At 36.6% G+C, this 18,688-nt stretch overlaps 1 protein-coding gene across 1 annotated transcript in view; it reads left to right on the top strand.

The window, feature by feature from the left end:
- The first annotated feature begins 4,916 nt into the window (after positions 1–4,916).
- Positions 4,917–18,688, top strand: part of COL5A2 (collagen type V alpha 2 chain) — a 154,915-nt gene continuing 141,143 nt past the window's right edge. The window contains exon 1 of the mRNA XM_049887658.1: positions 4,917–5,016. Coding sequence (XP_049743615.1) covers positions 4,920–5,016 — 97 coding nt within the window. The 5' untranslated portion in view covers positions 4,917–4,919. The remainder of the gene's footprint in view (positions 5,017–18,688) is intronic.

Raw genomic sequence — 18,688 nt, 5'->3', positions numbered from 1 at the left:
GCTTGACCAGAGTATTTCAACAAAAATAATGGACTATATTGTACTTATGAAAAGAACTGTGATTTTTTGAACGTGGATACTATTAGAGTGAATCAAAATTTCTGAACTCTTGTGTAGAAGCCAACGATTTCACAGACTGCTACTAATCCAGAATCCTGTAGAGCAGAAATTAACTACACAGGACTGAATGGACTAAAAGATTATTATTGATTTTATGTGGGGGATATATTGATGCTTTAATGTTCTATTTTCTGGATATAAGAAAATATTTTCTCCTTTCTCCTAAACTATTTAACTAATGGGCTTGTTTTTTTTTTATCTGTAGATTAGACTGGTTTATGTATAATCAATTCACCAAAAAGAAAAATAAGAACTATGAGAGGAATGAAAGCTTAAGGCTGGAAAAGAAACTCTTAATGGGATTTAAAGAATTAGAACCAAAAAACCAAGCACGTTGCCATCGAGTCAAATTCAAGTCATAGAGACTCTGTGGGACAGAGGTAGAACTTCCCCGTAGAGTGACTGATGGATTCGAACTGCCAACCTTTTGCTTAGCAGCCGAGCATTTAACCACTGTGCAACCAGGGCTTAGGAGATAAGAAAAACTCTTACCATAGGATACTTTATATTAGTGATATAGCTGATTCTTGCAGTAAAAGGAAAATAAGCTGACTTTAAATGGGTTGAGAATTGTAACTCTTGTAATTAGAAGTTTCTGTTAATAAGCTTAGCAAAGTTGTAAGGACTGTAACTAGACAAGTATCTGAAGTTCGATCTATGACTTTACAATGTAGGATAGCATTAGATTTCCTGTTAGTCTCCCTGGGAGGAGTTTGTGCATTAATAGATAACACATTGCTGTGTTTATATTTATAACCTGAAATATGAGATTTTGTTGTTGATGTTTCTGTTTCTACCTCCTAGTTCATTGTGTAGTGTCTGGGGTCTTAAAAGCTTGTGAGCGGCCATACAAAGTGCAACAGTTGGTCTCTTATTCTGGAGCAGTAGTCTGATTTCTTCCATTAACAACTGTTTCATTTGCCACACAGCCAGAAGAATCAGATAGTGCCTGGCAACCATTATTGAACATTTGTGGTCAAAGATTTTATAACAGAAGCATGATCAAAAGGAGGGGCACTGGGAAATCATTTGAATTCTCCTGGAATCCAGATTTCTGGGGTCCATGCAATCGGAGTGAATCGCCCAGGTTGTTTCCCCTAGATGTCCTTTTGAACGCTGAGCCTTCAAGAAACTGTTCTCCCAAAGTCACCTTTAAGTCAAACAATAGCCTCCTAAGCAGCTTAGTGGAGATCGTTTTGCCTTCAGCATTGGGCTTTTTTGGAGAATTATGTGCAGTCAATTTTGAGAAACAGGAACTCCAGGATCTGACCTAAAGCTGTGTTTTAGGGTAAATTGTTATTATGTGAAAACTATTCTGGGCCTCCACTTTCATAACAATGCTGATATGATGATAAGAATTTTGGAAGTTTTTCTCATCTTCAGAACATTTTAACTCTCTAGTTAAAATGTTACCCCAATTTGCAAATCATATATTAAATACACTTCAATCGATTTCTATTACTAGCTTTATACGATTTTTATTTTAACTTGTCCTTTACCTTGTAATTTCAGTGGTATACTGGGGATGATATCCTGACTGCAGAGGGTGAAGGATAACTGGGAGGTGAAGAAGTGGAAGGGAAAAAGAGACTATAGAAGATTTGGAGTGGAGAGAAATCTTTTTTTTGAAGGTAAAGTCCAGGTAAGTAGGCTTATAGGCTGCAGGAAAGATACCGGTACAGTGAGGGAGGGTGAAGATAGAGGAGAGAGAGGACACCGACAGAATAAAGCCCTGAAGAAGATGTGAAGGGATGAGGCAAAGTACTGTAGAAAGGATCAGCCCTGAAAGGGAGTAGAGACACTTTTTCTTCTGAGACAGGAAGTATGGGTGTGAGGTAAGTCCAAGAGCTTAGAAGCAGTGAAAAACACCAACACTGGAGTCAGATATCTCTGAAATAGAATCCTAAATCTACCACTTCGTAGATGAACACACTTGAGTAAGGAAATTTCTTGAGCCATAATTCCCTAAATGTGATTTGAGAAAAATAATATACCTTTCAGGGTTGCTGCAAAAATTGATAAAAATTCACCCACTAAGCATGTATTATCTAGTGCATACTGTTGGGATGGATGAGCTTCATTGGAACCAGGACAGATTTCTGAGCTCCCCACACAAACACTTAGGTCTAGAACCAGAATTCTTCAAGGACCAAGAAATGGAACTTTTCTACTGAATTACCACATCCATTAAGCAGGCACACCTGGAAAATATCTGTGCATCTTAGAACGTTTTACTCCTCTCCAAATTGTAATATAGGACCTTAAGCAAAACATAAAGGAAAAGCCCAATTTGCAAAATCTTTTACTATTTATGAGTTGACTGCAGTAAGATGTTAAGATCTCACAAGGAGGGAATTTATCCCAGTTCCTCTGAAAATATTTACTTACTCTGCCCCTATCTTACCATGTGTTTCAGATATGACGTAAGGAGGAGGCTGAAACTGGAGGAAGCTATGACAGGTTGTATTATGTTTCACTCTTTCTTATATACCCTGTGTTTAGAGTTCAATTTAAAGTAACTGTGTCAAAAAGCTCGTAATAACTGTATTAACAACAGATCATAGCTGCTGATCTGAGCAGGCCCTGAGCATTAGGTACATTGACTAAGCGACAGCTCGCAGAGTGTAGCATAGTTTCTGAGACTTGTAGGTTCTCCATAAGTGTCCTTCGTCACTATACTATACTAAAGATTCCAGACGAGGTGCCTGACAATTCTGCCAAACCTTTGGTCTCAGGGTGTTAGTGTCTCAAGTGGACTCAGAGTGGAATACAACTGGCAAACCCAGAGGACAGTTAGTTTTTCCTCCCTTCCCCTGCCCTGCATTTATTTTCCTTTTATTATCTTTGAGTACTTAGCAAAGGGTTTTTGCTAGAAAGAATTGGCAGAGGGTGATATATATATTTTTTTGCCTTACCTCATTCATTTGAACAAGAGCAGGGCATCCCTGGGGAACAGTGTGGTGGTGGCAGAACAAGACAAGTCTAAAAGTTGAACTTAGGAGGACAGAGTTGGAGCCACTAAAACAGTGGGCCCTCCTCTGGAATACTTTTCCAGAGATTCTACCCCCCAAATTAAAATTCAGAATTTTTTGCATTTTTTTTTATTAAGAAGGGCGATAAGACCCTCCTGTTACTACTCTTACCCAATAATGATCTCTCCATTCATTTCTACCGGGCTTAATAATTTGCATCCATACATAGTTATATATTCTGGCTTACATTTCTTTATTTCACATATGCTCCTACATATGTTCCTTGAAGGTAATGGTCATGCTTTTAACTTCTTTTGTTTCACTGCCTCTCTCTAGTGCTTAGCACAGTGTAGGGTACCTGATCACTGTTGACTGCAGATATCATTCTGATGCTAGGTGGGCTCAATATAGCAAATGTATTAGATTATGTACAGCACTATGAGACCTTGGCAAGCATGAATGTGGCCATCCTTGCTTCTAAGGAGCATTCTGGCTGTACTTCTTCCAAGACAGATCTGTTTGTTCTTTTGGCAGTCCATGGTATATTCAGTATTCTTTGCCAACACCATAATTCAAAGGCATCAATTCTTCTTTAGTCTTCCTTGCTCATTGTCCAGCTTTCACATGCATATGAGGCAATTGAAAACACCAGGGCTTGGGTTAGACACACCTTAGTTCTGAAAGTGACATCTTTGTTTTTTAACAGTTCGTTGCAATTTAGAACTTAGTTGATAATATATTACTCATTTTAGTGTCACTGAACCCTGTCCACTGGTAGGGTAAAGCCCTTTTTCCAGTGAAAAACTGGAGTGTGCAGAGAGGACTTTGTATATATTTACAAAATTGGTGAGTGGCCAAGCTGATATTTGAACCTATGTTTTCAGCAATCAAATGCAGTGTACTTCCCATTCCTCTTCACTAGTTTAGTAGACTATCTTTTTATTTAAATAAAATCCTCTGGGACAAAAAGGACCTGCAGAAGTCACCTCCTTAACTAGAAAAGTGGAAAGAAAGAGAGGATCACTCTTCTTAATTCAAAGGCTGATAAATCACAAATTTGTTTATCTGAAATACTTTTCTCATGTGGACTTTCCAGAGTAGGGGAAAAGAAACAGAACCTGGGAAAGTGTCAAGTATGCTTCCTTTTTTTTTAGTTAAAAAAAGGGTTAAAATTTGACACTTTAATATTTAAGGTGGGCAAGGGGGAGTCCCAAATTATCTAAAAGCCAAAAACTGGACTAAAAGACTGTATTCCCTCCCTACTAACTTTTTCAGCTTATAGGGAAAAAGTTAAGGCTTGTGTGTGTGCGCGTGTGTGTGTGTGCGTGTGTGTGTGCGTGTGTGTGTGTGTGTGTCTGGGGGAAGGGTCAGGGAATGGAGAATAAGATTCTTTCCTTTTAACAGGCTTTCTTAAAAAAAAGAAAAAAGGAAAGAAAGAAATAAAAGTATGGTTCTGTTATTAAACCCCATTTATGCTTAAAACATAAATGCAATAGAGAAAGTTCAAAGCCCAGAGACGCATGTTCTGATTTGGTTGTTTACCATCAATCAGACCGTTGCTTGGCAGACACTGGATGGTTATGAGCCTGAACAAGCTGAAAAGGGGCAGGAAAAGAAGTGGAGGCAGCATTCTTCCTATTTAAAAGCTGCATCGCTTGAAAAAAGTTTTCGCAGACTGTGCAAGAGCTGGTGCTGAAAAAGAGGGCTTGCAGAGTCTGCCCTGGGGCTGGTGCTGAAAGAAGAGCCCGCAGCTGACTTCATGGTGCTACAATAACCTTAAATTCTACTTTTCACTCTCAGGAGCACCCACATGTCTAATATTTAGACATGATGGCTAACTGGGTGGAAGCAAGACCTCTCCTCATTCTTACTGTTTTATTAGGGCAATTTGTCTCAATAAAAGCCCAGGAAGAAGGCGAGGATGGTGAGTTTGCCGTTTGCTTTGCTTGTGGTGTTTATTGCACGGTTTGGGAGATAGGTGGAATGTTAAGCCTCAGGAAGAGAGTAAAGAGGAGGTTCTGGTTTGAAGTTGAGAAGGGGGCTGACAGATTTGCACCTGGGAAAGGACTCTGAAGACAATCGGGATGTTTGTAAACCTGGAGCTTCTTTATCTGCCTTTGGAAACAGTACACAGCTAACTATTTCTGGGAAAGCTTAGGATAAGTCCTTTTGCCTGAGTGTGGAGAATGGGAAGCTTAAAACAAAACAAAAAAAAAGAGTGCTTAAAACCGAGCACGAAACGGACTTTTAGTTCGAGGAGTTCCGCTCTGTAGGCTGGAGTTTTCAGAGCGAGGAAAAGTTGCTGAGAGTCTGGGTAGGGTGGAGTCTTTTTTGTACTGAACTTCAGCTGCTTCGTAAAATTCTTTGTTCAGAAAAACCTCTGCCGCAACTCTGATAGCTCTGATTTTTCTTTGTCTTTGACTCTTCTTTCTTTTCTCTTTATATACTTCTTTCTCATTTTTATTTACGACCTTAAAATCAGTTTTTCTTACTGAGAGGTCCTCTTTTATTTCTCCATGGCAGAGACTGATAGAAGCCAGATTTCTTAAGCAGTGGTATTTTCCCACCCTACTGACTCGATTATCAGGACAGCGGTGGTTCTTGGTTGGATGGCCGAAGACAGGAAACCTGCATGCCTTATATATAACTTCTTGGGCATGGAGTGATTGTATGGGCATTAACCTTAGACACAAGCTTTATTTATTTTTTTAAAGGCAAATCTTGTCTGGTTACCTAATTTTTTCCTATGTAATTTGCATATATCAGGGTTGGGCTATATGGCATTGTTAAGCAAAAACACATGGCTTATCTAGAATATAAGAAAATATTGAAATTATTTCTACCAGCTGTTAAATCCATACTTTTGAGGTAGGCTGAACTTTGAAAACACAGACATGTACTCTTATGTAATAGGCCATTATAGATTTTTATAACTATTTAATATCAGACTCAAGCTTTTAAAACTTAATGTATTCGTTAAACATTTCTGTTTCTGTCTTCTGTGTGTGTGTGTGTGTGTGTGTGTATTTTACTACCCATCTCTGTGTATCTTTGCTGTAAAGATGTTCATAACATTAATCTAAAGACCGCACATTTTAGAAACATTTAAAGACTGAACCCAAGAAGCTGGGAAAAAATGCTCAACAATCTGTCAGGAGTTCCAGAGAGGAGGCACTTTCTAGAATCTTGAAACTTTTTGTATTTAAAAAAACTGAGACAATTTATAAAAGGTAAAAACTCTTTAAGTTTATTTGTAATGAAAACATGCATTGTTGGAAGGGCAGAGAATGCAATTAAATAGGAAGCAGAAGTCAGGAAAGGGGAGAAAAAACACAGAAAAATTACCATAGAAATAAAAGAGCTTATTATAAAAGCAGCAGCTGATTCCCCTCCCTCACTAAAACAAAAAACAGGTTTAATTTAAAACTTAATGAATACAACTTTTCCTTGTTAATTTATTTAAAAGTTAGTATCCTTACTTTTATAAAGTGTTGAAATAATTGAACCTGTGAATAAATGTAAGAAATGTTTAATAAAGTATATGGAATAGGCCGTATGTTAAAAGACTAACCAAATAGTTATAATTACTCTATAGGTGTTCCTGAAAAAAGTGCAGAGTTTAGTTTTCCTTAATACTATTTTACATAAATGCAAAGAATGTGATGCATAATGTAAAAAAATCTTCAGTCTCAAACCAACCCCTACCACCACCACCCCCCCCGCCCCCCAGAGAGCCAAATGGCCTGGAAACTGGAATTCCAAGCTACAGATTTTATAGAAAAAGTGTAATTGCTTGCATATGTATTATAAAAAATAAATTCCTCTATTTTATTAACCAACCTAAGAGAATATATGTGATAAAAATTAAATAGCAAAATAGTTATGGCCCTAATTAAAGGTAATAAGGAAAAGATTTCCAGAATCCAATATATTCAGGGTTACTTGTAATTACTTATCATGCATACTCTGGTTTAAGTTTATATTGTATGGATACTTGGCAATATTTTATTATCCCTGTTCAGTCATGCCACAAGCTTAAAAAAGATGTCAGAATTTACAAACACCATGTGATTCTGAGTTTGGGAAGAGTAAACTTAGGTAAATGCTAAAATCAAAGGAAATGTTTAATGCACAAATGCAAGACAAACATGTTTTTCAACTTTTAGCTATAACTACTTTAGCTTATATGTAAGCTATATAATGTGGTATTTACTTTGTGTACAAATATGTCCCCTTGGAAGTGTAGACACCTGTTATCATATATAAGTACATATTTACAAGTTTTTTTTTTCCCTTTCATTAAATAAGGTATATTTCCCTTTATTTGAATTTGGTTATTTACCAAAAATGTAAAACATAAACATAGTGCCTACATGATAGAAATTCATATACATGATGAGATAAAAGTAAATAAATTACGTTTTAGAACTTTTAAGCCAAAAACCTTACTACTTCTTACTTAATTTTAAGAATTGATTTAATTTTTAAGTTTATAAGGAAACAAAAGGAGAAAGTTTGGGAGTTGGGATAACTTTAGATGAAACTATTAAGTAAATAAATCAAGAGAATTAAGATGACAAAATCACATGATGGCAGGTAACAAAAACAAGTGAAACAAGCATTTGTACATCAACAGGAGATGATGGGGCCTGCGGAGAACTGAAGATGCATGCCGGCATCAAGGCATTCAAACTTAATGTTTTCAGAAAGCATTGTATAAGCCAAACAAAATATTATCTGTTGTCCAACTTTGGCCCCTGGGCCATAAATATGCAACCCTCATTTTGCATTCCTACACTGATGTACTCCACCCAAGCCAACTCTTTTTTTTGTATATAGTTTATTTTACACACAGTAGAACATACACAGATTCAACAATTTCTACATGTGCAATCCAGTGACATCGATTATGTTCTTCGAGTTGAGCAACCCATTCTCATCCTCCTTTTCTGAATTATTCCTCCCCCTTTAGCATTAACTCACTGCCCCCTAAGTTTCCTATCTAATCTTTCATGTTGCTGTTGTCAGTTTGATCCCATGTAGATAGATCTTAAAAGAGCACAATGCTCAAGACAGACATTCTTTACTAGTTAAGCTAAACTATTGTTTAGTTTTAAGAAGACTTCAGGGGACATTTTTGGTTTAAGGTTTAAAGATTTCTCAGGGCAATAGTTTTACCCAAAGCAGCTCTTGATTACTAAGAGATGTACCATGGTCTCTTGCATTTTTATTACGTTAGGCCTGCCATTAATCTCACTGCTAAAATACAAATATAAAGATGCAGATTTTTAACACTCAGCAGAATTTGGATGGGATCATTTTAAAAGTTATACAGAATATGAATAGATAGCTTAAGATATTTGTTCACTCCTACATTAAGTTTTAAACTCACTACTGCTTGGACCATGTAGGACATACAGAGTTTTTTATTTTTATTTTTGATAGTGGATATTTACATTAAGTTTAGCTGCATAGCAGAATGCAATAAACAAAAGTTTCTTTTTTTTTTCTCATGTGAAGAAGCTTTTAGGTAGGCAGTGAAGGGATGGCATATTGGCTACACAAAGTCTTCAGGGACTCCCGATTCTTTCTAGTTCTCCACTCCTGTATCTCTAGGGTATCATCCTTGATTTTCCGATGTTATAAGGTTACTGGAGTTCTGGTGATGTAGTGGTTAAGCATTTGGCTGCTAGTAAAAAGGTCGGCAGTTCAAATCTACCAGCTGCTCCTTGGAAACTCTATGGGACATTTTTGCTCTGACCTTTAGGGTTGCTGTGAGTCAGAATGGGTTTGGTTTTTTTGGTATAGGCTTACTGGAACTTCAGCCATCACTTGTAATTTCTAGGCATCTGGTTGGAGAAAGGGAGATAAAGGCTCATCCCCCATTTTTTTTTTTAAAGGACACTTAAACCTTCATAAAATTTCAACTTACTTATAGTTGGCCATAATTTAGTCGTATGGCCACACAAAGCTGTAAGGGAGGCTTAGAATATAATCTTTTAGGTGGATGACACCGATAATGTACCCTACTAAATCTGTTACAAAGGATGAAAGGGAGAATGGTTGTTAGGAGACAGCTATAGTCCTGGCTGCAGTAAACATAAGTGTCATCCACTTATGCCAGTATGCAGCTGAGTGACCAGATCCAGCCTGGTTATTGTTGACTTCTGGGTAGAGTATGAAGGCAAAAACACTGGGTGGCGCTTAAATATTAGGCCTCATTTTCTTTGATTTCTTTTTCTCTTCATATAAATTTAGAAGTACCTATAATTTTTTTTTTTATAATTAATATTCAAACTAAAGTGAAATTTTATTTTGAAGAGTGTATCTATATATAGATAGGTAGATTGTGCAGAAGATAGTGAGTTCTTTATACGGACAAACAAAATGTGAGCCATTCACAGATCAGTGTGGAGCTGGCTATAAAAAGAATCACCTGTTAGCAAAATAGATTCTATCCCCTCTACTCCTTCCCAAATCCCTGACTTAGTAGGTTCAGGATGGAGTCTGGGAATCTGTATATTTTCAAAGCTCTCCAGGTGATTCTGATTCACAAGCCTATTGGTGAATCACTGTATTAAATCTCTGCCTAGTTCTCTTTGATCTTGATGTGGACCAGTTGGCTTCTATGTTCCAAGACTACACACAGTGACTTTAATAATAACTTGCTATTCTAGTTATTCCTTTCACTCACAAAGAAACCTAATTAAAGTCTGTAGATAAACCATTGCAAATAAACCATCATTTATGGAAAAATAACTCAAGACTCTAATCTTCCTCATGGTGGGTTGGTTGAATCATTCTAGTATGCAAAGGACGTGTGTTATTAAAACATATTTCCAAGTGAATATCTATTTTTCATTGTCCATTCTTCCTCTTTTTTACTTCCTGCTCTTCATACTTTTACCACCATCACTGCAGCCATGAAATTTATTGTGCTGATCATTCTAAAAATGCACATAATGCAGGATGTGAGGCAAAAACAGAAAGAGAAGCTTTGTTTTGAAAATTGGGACTTAGAATATTGAACTCATGTTAATCTGTGATCACAGAATAATCAGTTTGCTTTGGGTTGAAGAATAATTCATACGTCATCACTTGGTCTTAATCGTTTTGACTTGATATTCTTGGCTTTGAGATCATGACATTGAAAAGTTTGGCTTTACATGGGAGAAAAAAAACAAAAATCCAAATCCATTGCAGTCGAGTTGATTCCAACTCATAGCGACCCTATAGGACAGAGTGAAACTGTACCATAGAGTTTCCAAGGAGCGGCTGGTGGATTTGAAGTGCTGCTGACCTTTTAGTTAGCAGCCATAGTTCTTAACCACTGAGCTTCCAGGGTTCCACTTACATGTGAGAATATAGTAATGGTAGGAGATAGAGACTAAAATTGCTAATTATTAATTGATCTAGTCCATAAATTTGGGCAAGTTGCTGAGCTTATATAAGATAAATTTATCTTAGAGTTAAATGGTATCCTTTGATTTGCAATTTTTTATTATTTCATATGGTTTATATCCATGGAACTAGAATATTTATTAAAGATATGCCATGAGACATTATCAATTTGCTGATAAATGGAAGGTCTCTGAAATAGCCTTATAACTACAAAATCACAGCTTGAGAAAGGTTTTTTAAGTCAGAATGGAATTGTTAGGAAAATACTGACCATGAATTTTCACCTAACTTTTTCATATAAATTTTATACCTATTTCATCTAAACTTTATATAAAACTGATAAGCTGTAAAATTCAATATTTAAAACAGTATTTACTTTTGGCATTCACAAAGAGCGGGGGCAGTCTATCCTATGGAAATTTTCCCTTAAAGGTATGACCACATTGGCAGCGTTGGTGTTTTTATTTATTTTGATATGTTTAAAACTAAATCCTTCAAAAGAAATCAAGGTGTTCCATCTTATACTAAATATATACTTTTAGGAACATTGTATCAGGGAAATTCCAAAACAGCAATATTTATTTACCTTATCCACATGCACCTTCCACAGAGAAGGCAGAAATATTAGCAATATTAATAAATTAATGGCACTTTGTCCATATAGCTGTCTGGCGTAATGTTCAAACTAATAAATATTTACTTGATTTTTTTTTTTAATTTAGATCTGAGAAGGAGGAAAGGCAGTTTCAGTTATTTTGTTTTGTTTTTTATTTTGGGGGCCTTTTCTCAGTCACATCATTTAGATTCATTTACATTTGAGCGAAATACTTCAATGCCTAAGGTCATACGTAATGAGTTAATAGTTCAGTTTTAAAATGACAACAATGCATATTCTTGGTGGAAACATTGGTTACAATATAAGCACTATGGACTTGTTGTAGTCTGTTTTTTAGCCAGCAAAACAAACCCTTGTTCAAGCATCTTATGAGAAGACACTTCTGTTCTGATCCCACTCTGCTATTTAGCAGTTAGGCAACTTGCGAGGAGCCTTCTCACCTCACTGAGACTTCGTGTATTCAACTGAACTATCAGAGAAATAGTATAATTCTCCTGTCAATCTGATGGGACTCTTAGAAGGATCAGCTGAGAAGTTTACCTGAATGCAATTTGTCAAGCCTTTAGTGAGACACAGAAAGTGATATCGTAATCATATTTCAGTCCTCACAGATATGAACCCTAGTGGTATATTTTTGGCTTTCACCAAATCTTTGAATTTGCTTTGAAGCACCTTCTGGATTTGTTCTCCTTCTCTTTGGGGATCTTGCTCCCTCAATTATGCCCTTTCATCTATAACTTCAACCACCTCCTTTTCTATTGGCTCTTTCCCCTTAGCCTGAAATCAAGCTCAACTCTCTCCCAGTGCCTGTCTCTGGCTCCCACCCTCTCTTTCCTTCTTCACCCAGCTGTTTTAAAGGAGCAGTATGGTTTTCTGTCTCAGCTTCCCATGCCTGCACTCAGCCTACTACTATGACCTTTGCCCCCTCCATCCCACTTAAGCTGGTCTAGGAAGATGAGAACTCAAATGTGTGATATTCCAAGGGATCCCTTTCACCTCATCTTATCAAGCCTTTCTGCTTTATTAGATACCATTGACCAACACTCCAACTTTTCTGAAATGCTTCTCTCTGAAGATTCTCCTCCATCTCACTGACCTTTTTCTCTTAGCTTCATTCATGGACTCCTTTTCCTCCTTCCTTCCTTAGCACTTTTCTCCCCCCAAAGGATTTCGTTCACTGATTCTCTCTATATATTATCTTCCTAGGTCATCTAGGAATCTTATTGACTCTGAGGGTTTTGCTTAACACCTATATTTGAGATAATTCTCCCATCTCTGTCTCTAACACAACCTTTAGTGTGAACTACAGAGGTTTATATCCAATTGCCTACTGGACAGTCCACTACTACTTTAAATTCAATATACCAAAACTGAACGCATCATCCTCCCTCCAAGACTGGATCATCTTTCTTCTGTATTTCTTATTTCAGTTAATGGCAACATCATCCCACCTGGTCATTCAAGCAAAATTCCAGTCAATCACTAAGTCCTACCTTTTAACCTACTAAGTACTTCTTCAATTTACTGCTTCTCCAGCTTTACTCATCTGTATTACAAATGCCTCAGTTAAGGCCCTCATCATCTATCTTTAGATTAGTGCGTTAGGATCTGAATTTCAGACACAGATGCATAGACACACATGCATTTTTATTTTTTTAATCTTTTCTTTTTAAACTCAGGCCTCTCATTCCGTCATTAGCTGAGCTATGTACTCCTTTCTCAGAACATTCAGTACACCTCTCCCATGGAATACACCGTATCTTATTATCATCTGCTTTCTCGACAGCACTGGGTTCTTGTCTAGATGTTCTTAGCACATAATACAGACTTAATTATTAGTCATACTAAATGCATTCCCACCTCAGTTCAGTCTATGGTCATCGGGGCCTCTCCACAGGTCTCTCTTACTCTAAACTGTCCTCTCATGAATCCACTTTACATGTTCCTGTCAGAATAGTCCTCCTCAATCTATTTTATCTTCCCACTCTTCATTCATTCATATATGAGTAAACCGAATTCAAATTCCGGTTTTGCAAATATATTCTTGGGTGATTTTTTTATTTCTTAGTTTTTTCATCCATAAAATTGGAATAATAATATTTACCTCAAGTAATTATTATGAAGACTACCATGTATATAAAACACCTATGTACTAACATGACTCCCAACAAATAGTAGGAGCTCAATACGTAATAGTTGACATCATTCTTCCATTACTATTTAATAATAATGACAGTAATAATACATGTTTATTGATTGATTATGAGACCTAAGATGTTAGATCGTATGGAAGAAATGAAAGAAACAATTTTTATTCTCAAAAGATTAAACTTTAGTGTAAAACTTAAAATGCAAAATTTATTATAATCTGGTTATTTTAACGATAATACATCAGTACTGTTATCTGTGTATTAAGTTCCTTTGTACATTTAAAAATTTTACTGAGGCAAATAGAGGTTTTTTTTTTTTTTCTTCTTCTTTTTTGGTATTGTTTCTTTTTGTAGTTTTCCTACTGAGAAAAAACAAAAGAAAGTAAAAACAAAAACTTCTTTCCTTTGGAGAATTTCAAATGGCCATGTGATTTGAAGTGTCCCTCTCCACCCTCCTGTTTCACACCCCCACATACATTGAGTTCCCTGTGGTTGTTCCCAGGATGTGAGCAAGCCAAGCATGATTCATTCCATGCCCCAGTGCTACCTCATGCCTGTCTACCAGCCTGTCTGAATTTACTTTCTGAAAATATGACAGTCATAAAAGTCTCTATTTAAAATTGGAAGCTTATTTTCCACTCTGTATTGCTCTGGGTTGCATTTGGGAATGAGAGCAATTGCTTCATTGCACAGGGATTTACAAGGCAGCTCCCAGGACTACTTGGATACAGTAGTGGGGGTGATCATCTTTTCCCAGACTTTGCAGCAAGTCTCTTCATTTTCCAAAGGCACTTCGTTTACTTCATTCCCAGGAGGTTATTGTGAAATGGACTCCAGAATGCAGAGGCTGGTTACAATGTAGGCACATCATTTATACTCACTGTTTCCTTACCTTACTATACTTTTCTTTCTTCCAGGTTTTTCGAACTTAAAAAAAAAAGAAGAAATGATGGGTTTATCTTGGAAGGAGGGATAAACTTGGAATTTTACCAGATAATTTATAGCTATGAAATTCTGTAATTAAATCTATGTTATTTCACATGGTTATTCTGGGGCCTTCAGCTTTAGGTTTTTTTCATTATGGAATTCTAAAAACATGGATGGTTTCCACAATAAATACAATTTATTTATAGAGATTTGATAGTTCCATTTATCTTCAATAGGAAGAATCTGCTTATTTTTTGTTCCTGAGGCTGAAGAGCATTGCAGATTCATGTATGCTAGTTTGAACGTTTTCTAAGATTTTCTTACTCATTCTTTCACAGTCTTCATATTGAAGAAATGAGAAGTCACAGTTTAGTTTAGAGCATCATGTTTCTCATGTTAGGGGTAAATTTCAGATAGACTTTTCCTGGGGGGAGTGGACTGGTGGACAGTGAAGTTAGCTGATTACAGTGGGAAAATGAACTCCAATGAAGAAGCTCCTCATTTTCTAGTCTTGGTCTATACACACTTAATCTCTGAAATTTCATCAAAGAAGCCCTCTACTTTTATTTAAGAGTGCAGAGGGCACTGGCTATTCCAAGGCAAATGAGTGATATTGATATAATGATTTTCTTTTACATGAGTTTGTACTGGGAAAAAAATGAGCTAAGAAACATTCAGTGGATTTGAAGCTGATGAATGCAGAACACTGAAAATTCTATCAGGAAGCTTGCATTCAATCCTTAAGGGCCTAAAAGTGTCTTTCTGGGCATTCAAAAAAAAGCTCTCTTTGCTTTTTTCAACCCTTTTCCACTTTCCATTAATCCTGGTAGTTCGGACTCTGCTGATTAGATTTGGCATGTTTTTGTTTATGACTTCTCTTTTTCTCCTTTAGGCAGTGTAAAACTAAACTGGAAGTTGCTGAGAAGCAACGATAGAGATAAATCAACTAATACACTCAAAGTTCCATTGGGGGTATTTGTGCTTAGGTATATGGAGCGTGATGAAATAAAATTAAATTAGCATGTTTTATGATATTTTAGTATATTCAGCATAAAAAATAAGTCTATTTCATAAATTTAAGATAGATACAGCCCACCTGAGCTACCTTGTGCCCCTTCTACACCTATCCTTGGGTGCCATGTTGCTAAAGTCCTAGGAGGAAGAGCAGGTCCAGTTCTGACAAAGCATTTTTGAAATAGATGAACTTTTTTGGTTTGCTTGTTTGTTTTTATTTAGGGAAATATATTTTCCACCTACTTTCTTTTTGAAGGAAAGCACTCATGACTCTGAATTTGTCCTTGCTTCCCGAGCATCTCACACTACAGCTCCATCTGGATGTCATCTTCTCAAATTTTGCTTTAAGTTAGACTTTTCCTTCAGGCTGAAGCTCCTATTAAAATTTACCTGTTCAATATCCTATTCATGCCTTCTCGATAGAGAGCTGTACAGTCCGCGTGGCCTCTGTAGTTATTATTCTAATGCACAGATTTAATATTTTTCCCTTGTAATGAAAGCTTTGCAATGCAGAGCAAAGCCATTTCCTTCTAAGATTCTTTTCTAAATATTCTCTGGCCATGAAAATCAGCTGATGTGGTGGTTCTGGGTAAAACCCCCACATCACAGATAGACTCTGTAGCTCACACTATACCAAAACCTATTGCTCTTGAGTCAATTCTGACTCCTAGCTACCCTATAGGACAGACTAGAACTGTCCCGTAGAATTTCCAAGGCTGTAATCTTTAAGAAAGCAGACTGCCACATCTTTCTCCCATGGAGTGGCTTGTGGGTTTGAACTGCCAACCTTTCGGTTAGCAGCTGAGTGCTTAGCTGGGCTCCTTGTTTACACTATACCAAAAAAAAAAAAAAAAAAAAAAAGCCAAACAAACCGGTTGCTGTTGAGGTGATTCCAACTCATAGCGACCCTATAGGACAGAGTAGAACTGCTCCATAGGATTTCCAGGGAGTGCCGGGTGGATTCAAACTGCCAACTTTTTGGTTAGTAGCTGAGCTCGTAACCATTATGCCACCAGGCTCACATGTCATAAACATTCTGTCCTTGTCCACAGAGGATTTCACAATTAAAATATTAGAATCACCTCAAATCCATTCTAATAGAAACCGAGAGTTCTGGTAAAAAAAAAGTAGTATAGTCAAAACTGAAATTTACCCATCAAATTCCCACTGCTTCTAAGGAGGACTTTTTAGTTTCTTCAGGATAGAACCTTCTGATGGCTGTATCATCTATGCCCAGTGACATAACATGGACAACTCAATTTTAGGGAGATGCTTCCCAAAATGAAAAATTCTCTGGAACCATTTCAGAATGGGTATTTCTTCACTCCCTGACTGGAATGCCTTCCCTTTCCTGCTTTAGGTCATTTTTTTTTTTTTTTTTTTAAATCCAGTCTGTCTTTTCTCACTGAAAACCTTCAACAGCACATTGCAAGTCTTCCTTGAGTAGAACCCTATGCTTCTGTGGCAGTCAACAGAATGTGGCAAACAGGAGAGATTGTGTGGAAGGCATAAGTCCATGGGAAGACAGGTTCTCTGAGGCTATGCAAGCAATACCAATAGACAGTTGGCTCAGATAGCCTCTTTGAAATACAATAAAATATAAGGCTCTATGCTACTTTGGTAGGACCATTCCTATGTCATGTCTTGTGGAGTTTATTTTTAGAATTATAGGAGGTTGGGCACTTTGTGACATTTCTTAATTTTTGTTCTTTGATCTTTCTGAATTTCTTTTTTTCTCCTGTATTCCTAAAATACAGTCATTTTCAAAATAAATAAAAAATTGTACTACAATATTATATCTCTCTCTATTTTTTTTTTTTTTTTTGTGCTAGCAACAAGTATTCTATCAATTGCATTTACAGGGAGTAGAGTAGAACAATGCTCAGCAGTGAAATTTTTTCAAGTCTGGAAAATTCCCTCAGTTCCCAACTATTAGTGCTTTTATACATTTAGAGCTTTTCACAATTAGCAATTCCCGTATTTAGAGCTTCTGCTTTCCCATTTACTTTCAGAGAAAATGTTTTTGGAACCTCATGTATGAGTCCTTGACCTTGCCACTTGCTAGCTTTCTGACCTTGGGCAAGTTGTTGATCTTTGAGATTTAGTTTCCCCATGTGCATATTGAAGTACTGAATTAAAATGCTTGGCAGTTTATAGACACTGAAGAAATATGGCTGTTATTAGTACTTTTACATGGATTTCCTTTTTGGACCATTAAAAATGATTTTCTCCATAACTGAAATATGTTTTATCAGATCATTCCCAATTACTAAATTCTGATAAAAGAAAGGGGGGAGTAGTGAATCCTAGGCATCTAGGACAGGATGGAGGGAAACGTATAATTGGGAGTTTTGAAATCGCAAAAATAAGTTTTTATTTATCTCATATTTTTCTTTTGGGCTAGGGCTTGTGCAACTCTTGATTAATCACAAGCAGTTGGAAAAAGAGAACCAGCAAAAAAACCTGAAAGCTTTTGGTATTCTTTGGATGCATATTATGAACCACTATGTTTACCATTTAATTTTATCCTTTTAACTAATCGTTTTCACATTTGGATCAAGTGGTGCTATTTGAGAAAAATGAAACTGCTCAATACATAAAACATGTTTACTTTCTTAATATTTTGCTGCTGTCAAGACAGACTTTTATCTGAAGCCTGGGTTAATGTTTTTGTGAGGGATGGCACGTACCTCTACCTGAGCAGTCGATGAAGAGTAAGGAGCTATCTGAACTAACTCAACTTCTACTTGTAATTTAATCCGCAGTAGGTCAAGATAATATTGGCCTCGGGTCAGAAGACTAGAATAAAGTTCTGACTCTCTTTATGAACTGAGTGACATTAGGCAAGTCATTTAATGTCTCTGGTTCTCAGTTTCCTCACTTATGCAGTAGAGATAATACTTTTTATTTTTCTGTTTCTCAGTTTCAGAATAAGGAAATCATGATATACATGGCAGTCCTTTGTCAGCGGATGATATTATATCAGCATGACTTTTCTGTGATGAACGATTGACTAAATGCAAAGTAAACTTGATCTCTTAGGTAAATGCTGATGTTAACAATCTGGAGGACTATGAGAATCCTTTATAGAAATGAAACAAAAGAAAGTGTATTTGTTTTTGTTTTTTCAAAATTTAAAACCGTGAACTGAGGAAAGTAAATTAGCCTACTTATATACCTAGAAAATATCTCAAAGCCCCAACATAGGAATTCAATAGGAAAACGTAAGAATACAGGCTTTAACTTGAGAATAAACACAACAGATGGAAAAACAAAATGTGATTTTTCTGATATAACTGGACTCTTTGCAGTGTCTCTGCAAGCAAAAACGTAGCTTCCTGGCAGAAGGCTGGATCCATGGTTATTATTACTTTTTCCCTATTCATCTCTCAACAGGAAGCGTGCCTTAAAATCAAAGTTCAGCTGTAAGCGCCTGCTTGTGGCATCATATCCTCTTTCTCTCAGTCAAAAGGTCACTTTGAGCTAGA

The sequence above is a fragment of the Elephas maximus genome, chromosome 6 (genome assembly GCF_024166365.1).
Source record: "Elephas maximus indicus isolate mEleMax1 chromosome 6, mEleMax1 primary haplotype, whole genome shotgun sequence".
Lineage (NCBI taxonomy): Eukaryota > Metazoa > Chordata > Mammalia > Proboscidea > Elephantidae > Elephas > Elephas maximus.
The sequence above is the reverse complement of the archived record's forward strand: the minus strand, read 5'-3'. Positions and strand labels throughout refer to the sequence as shown.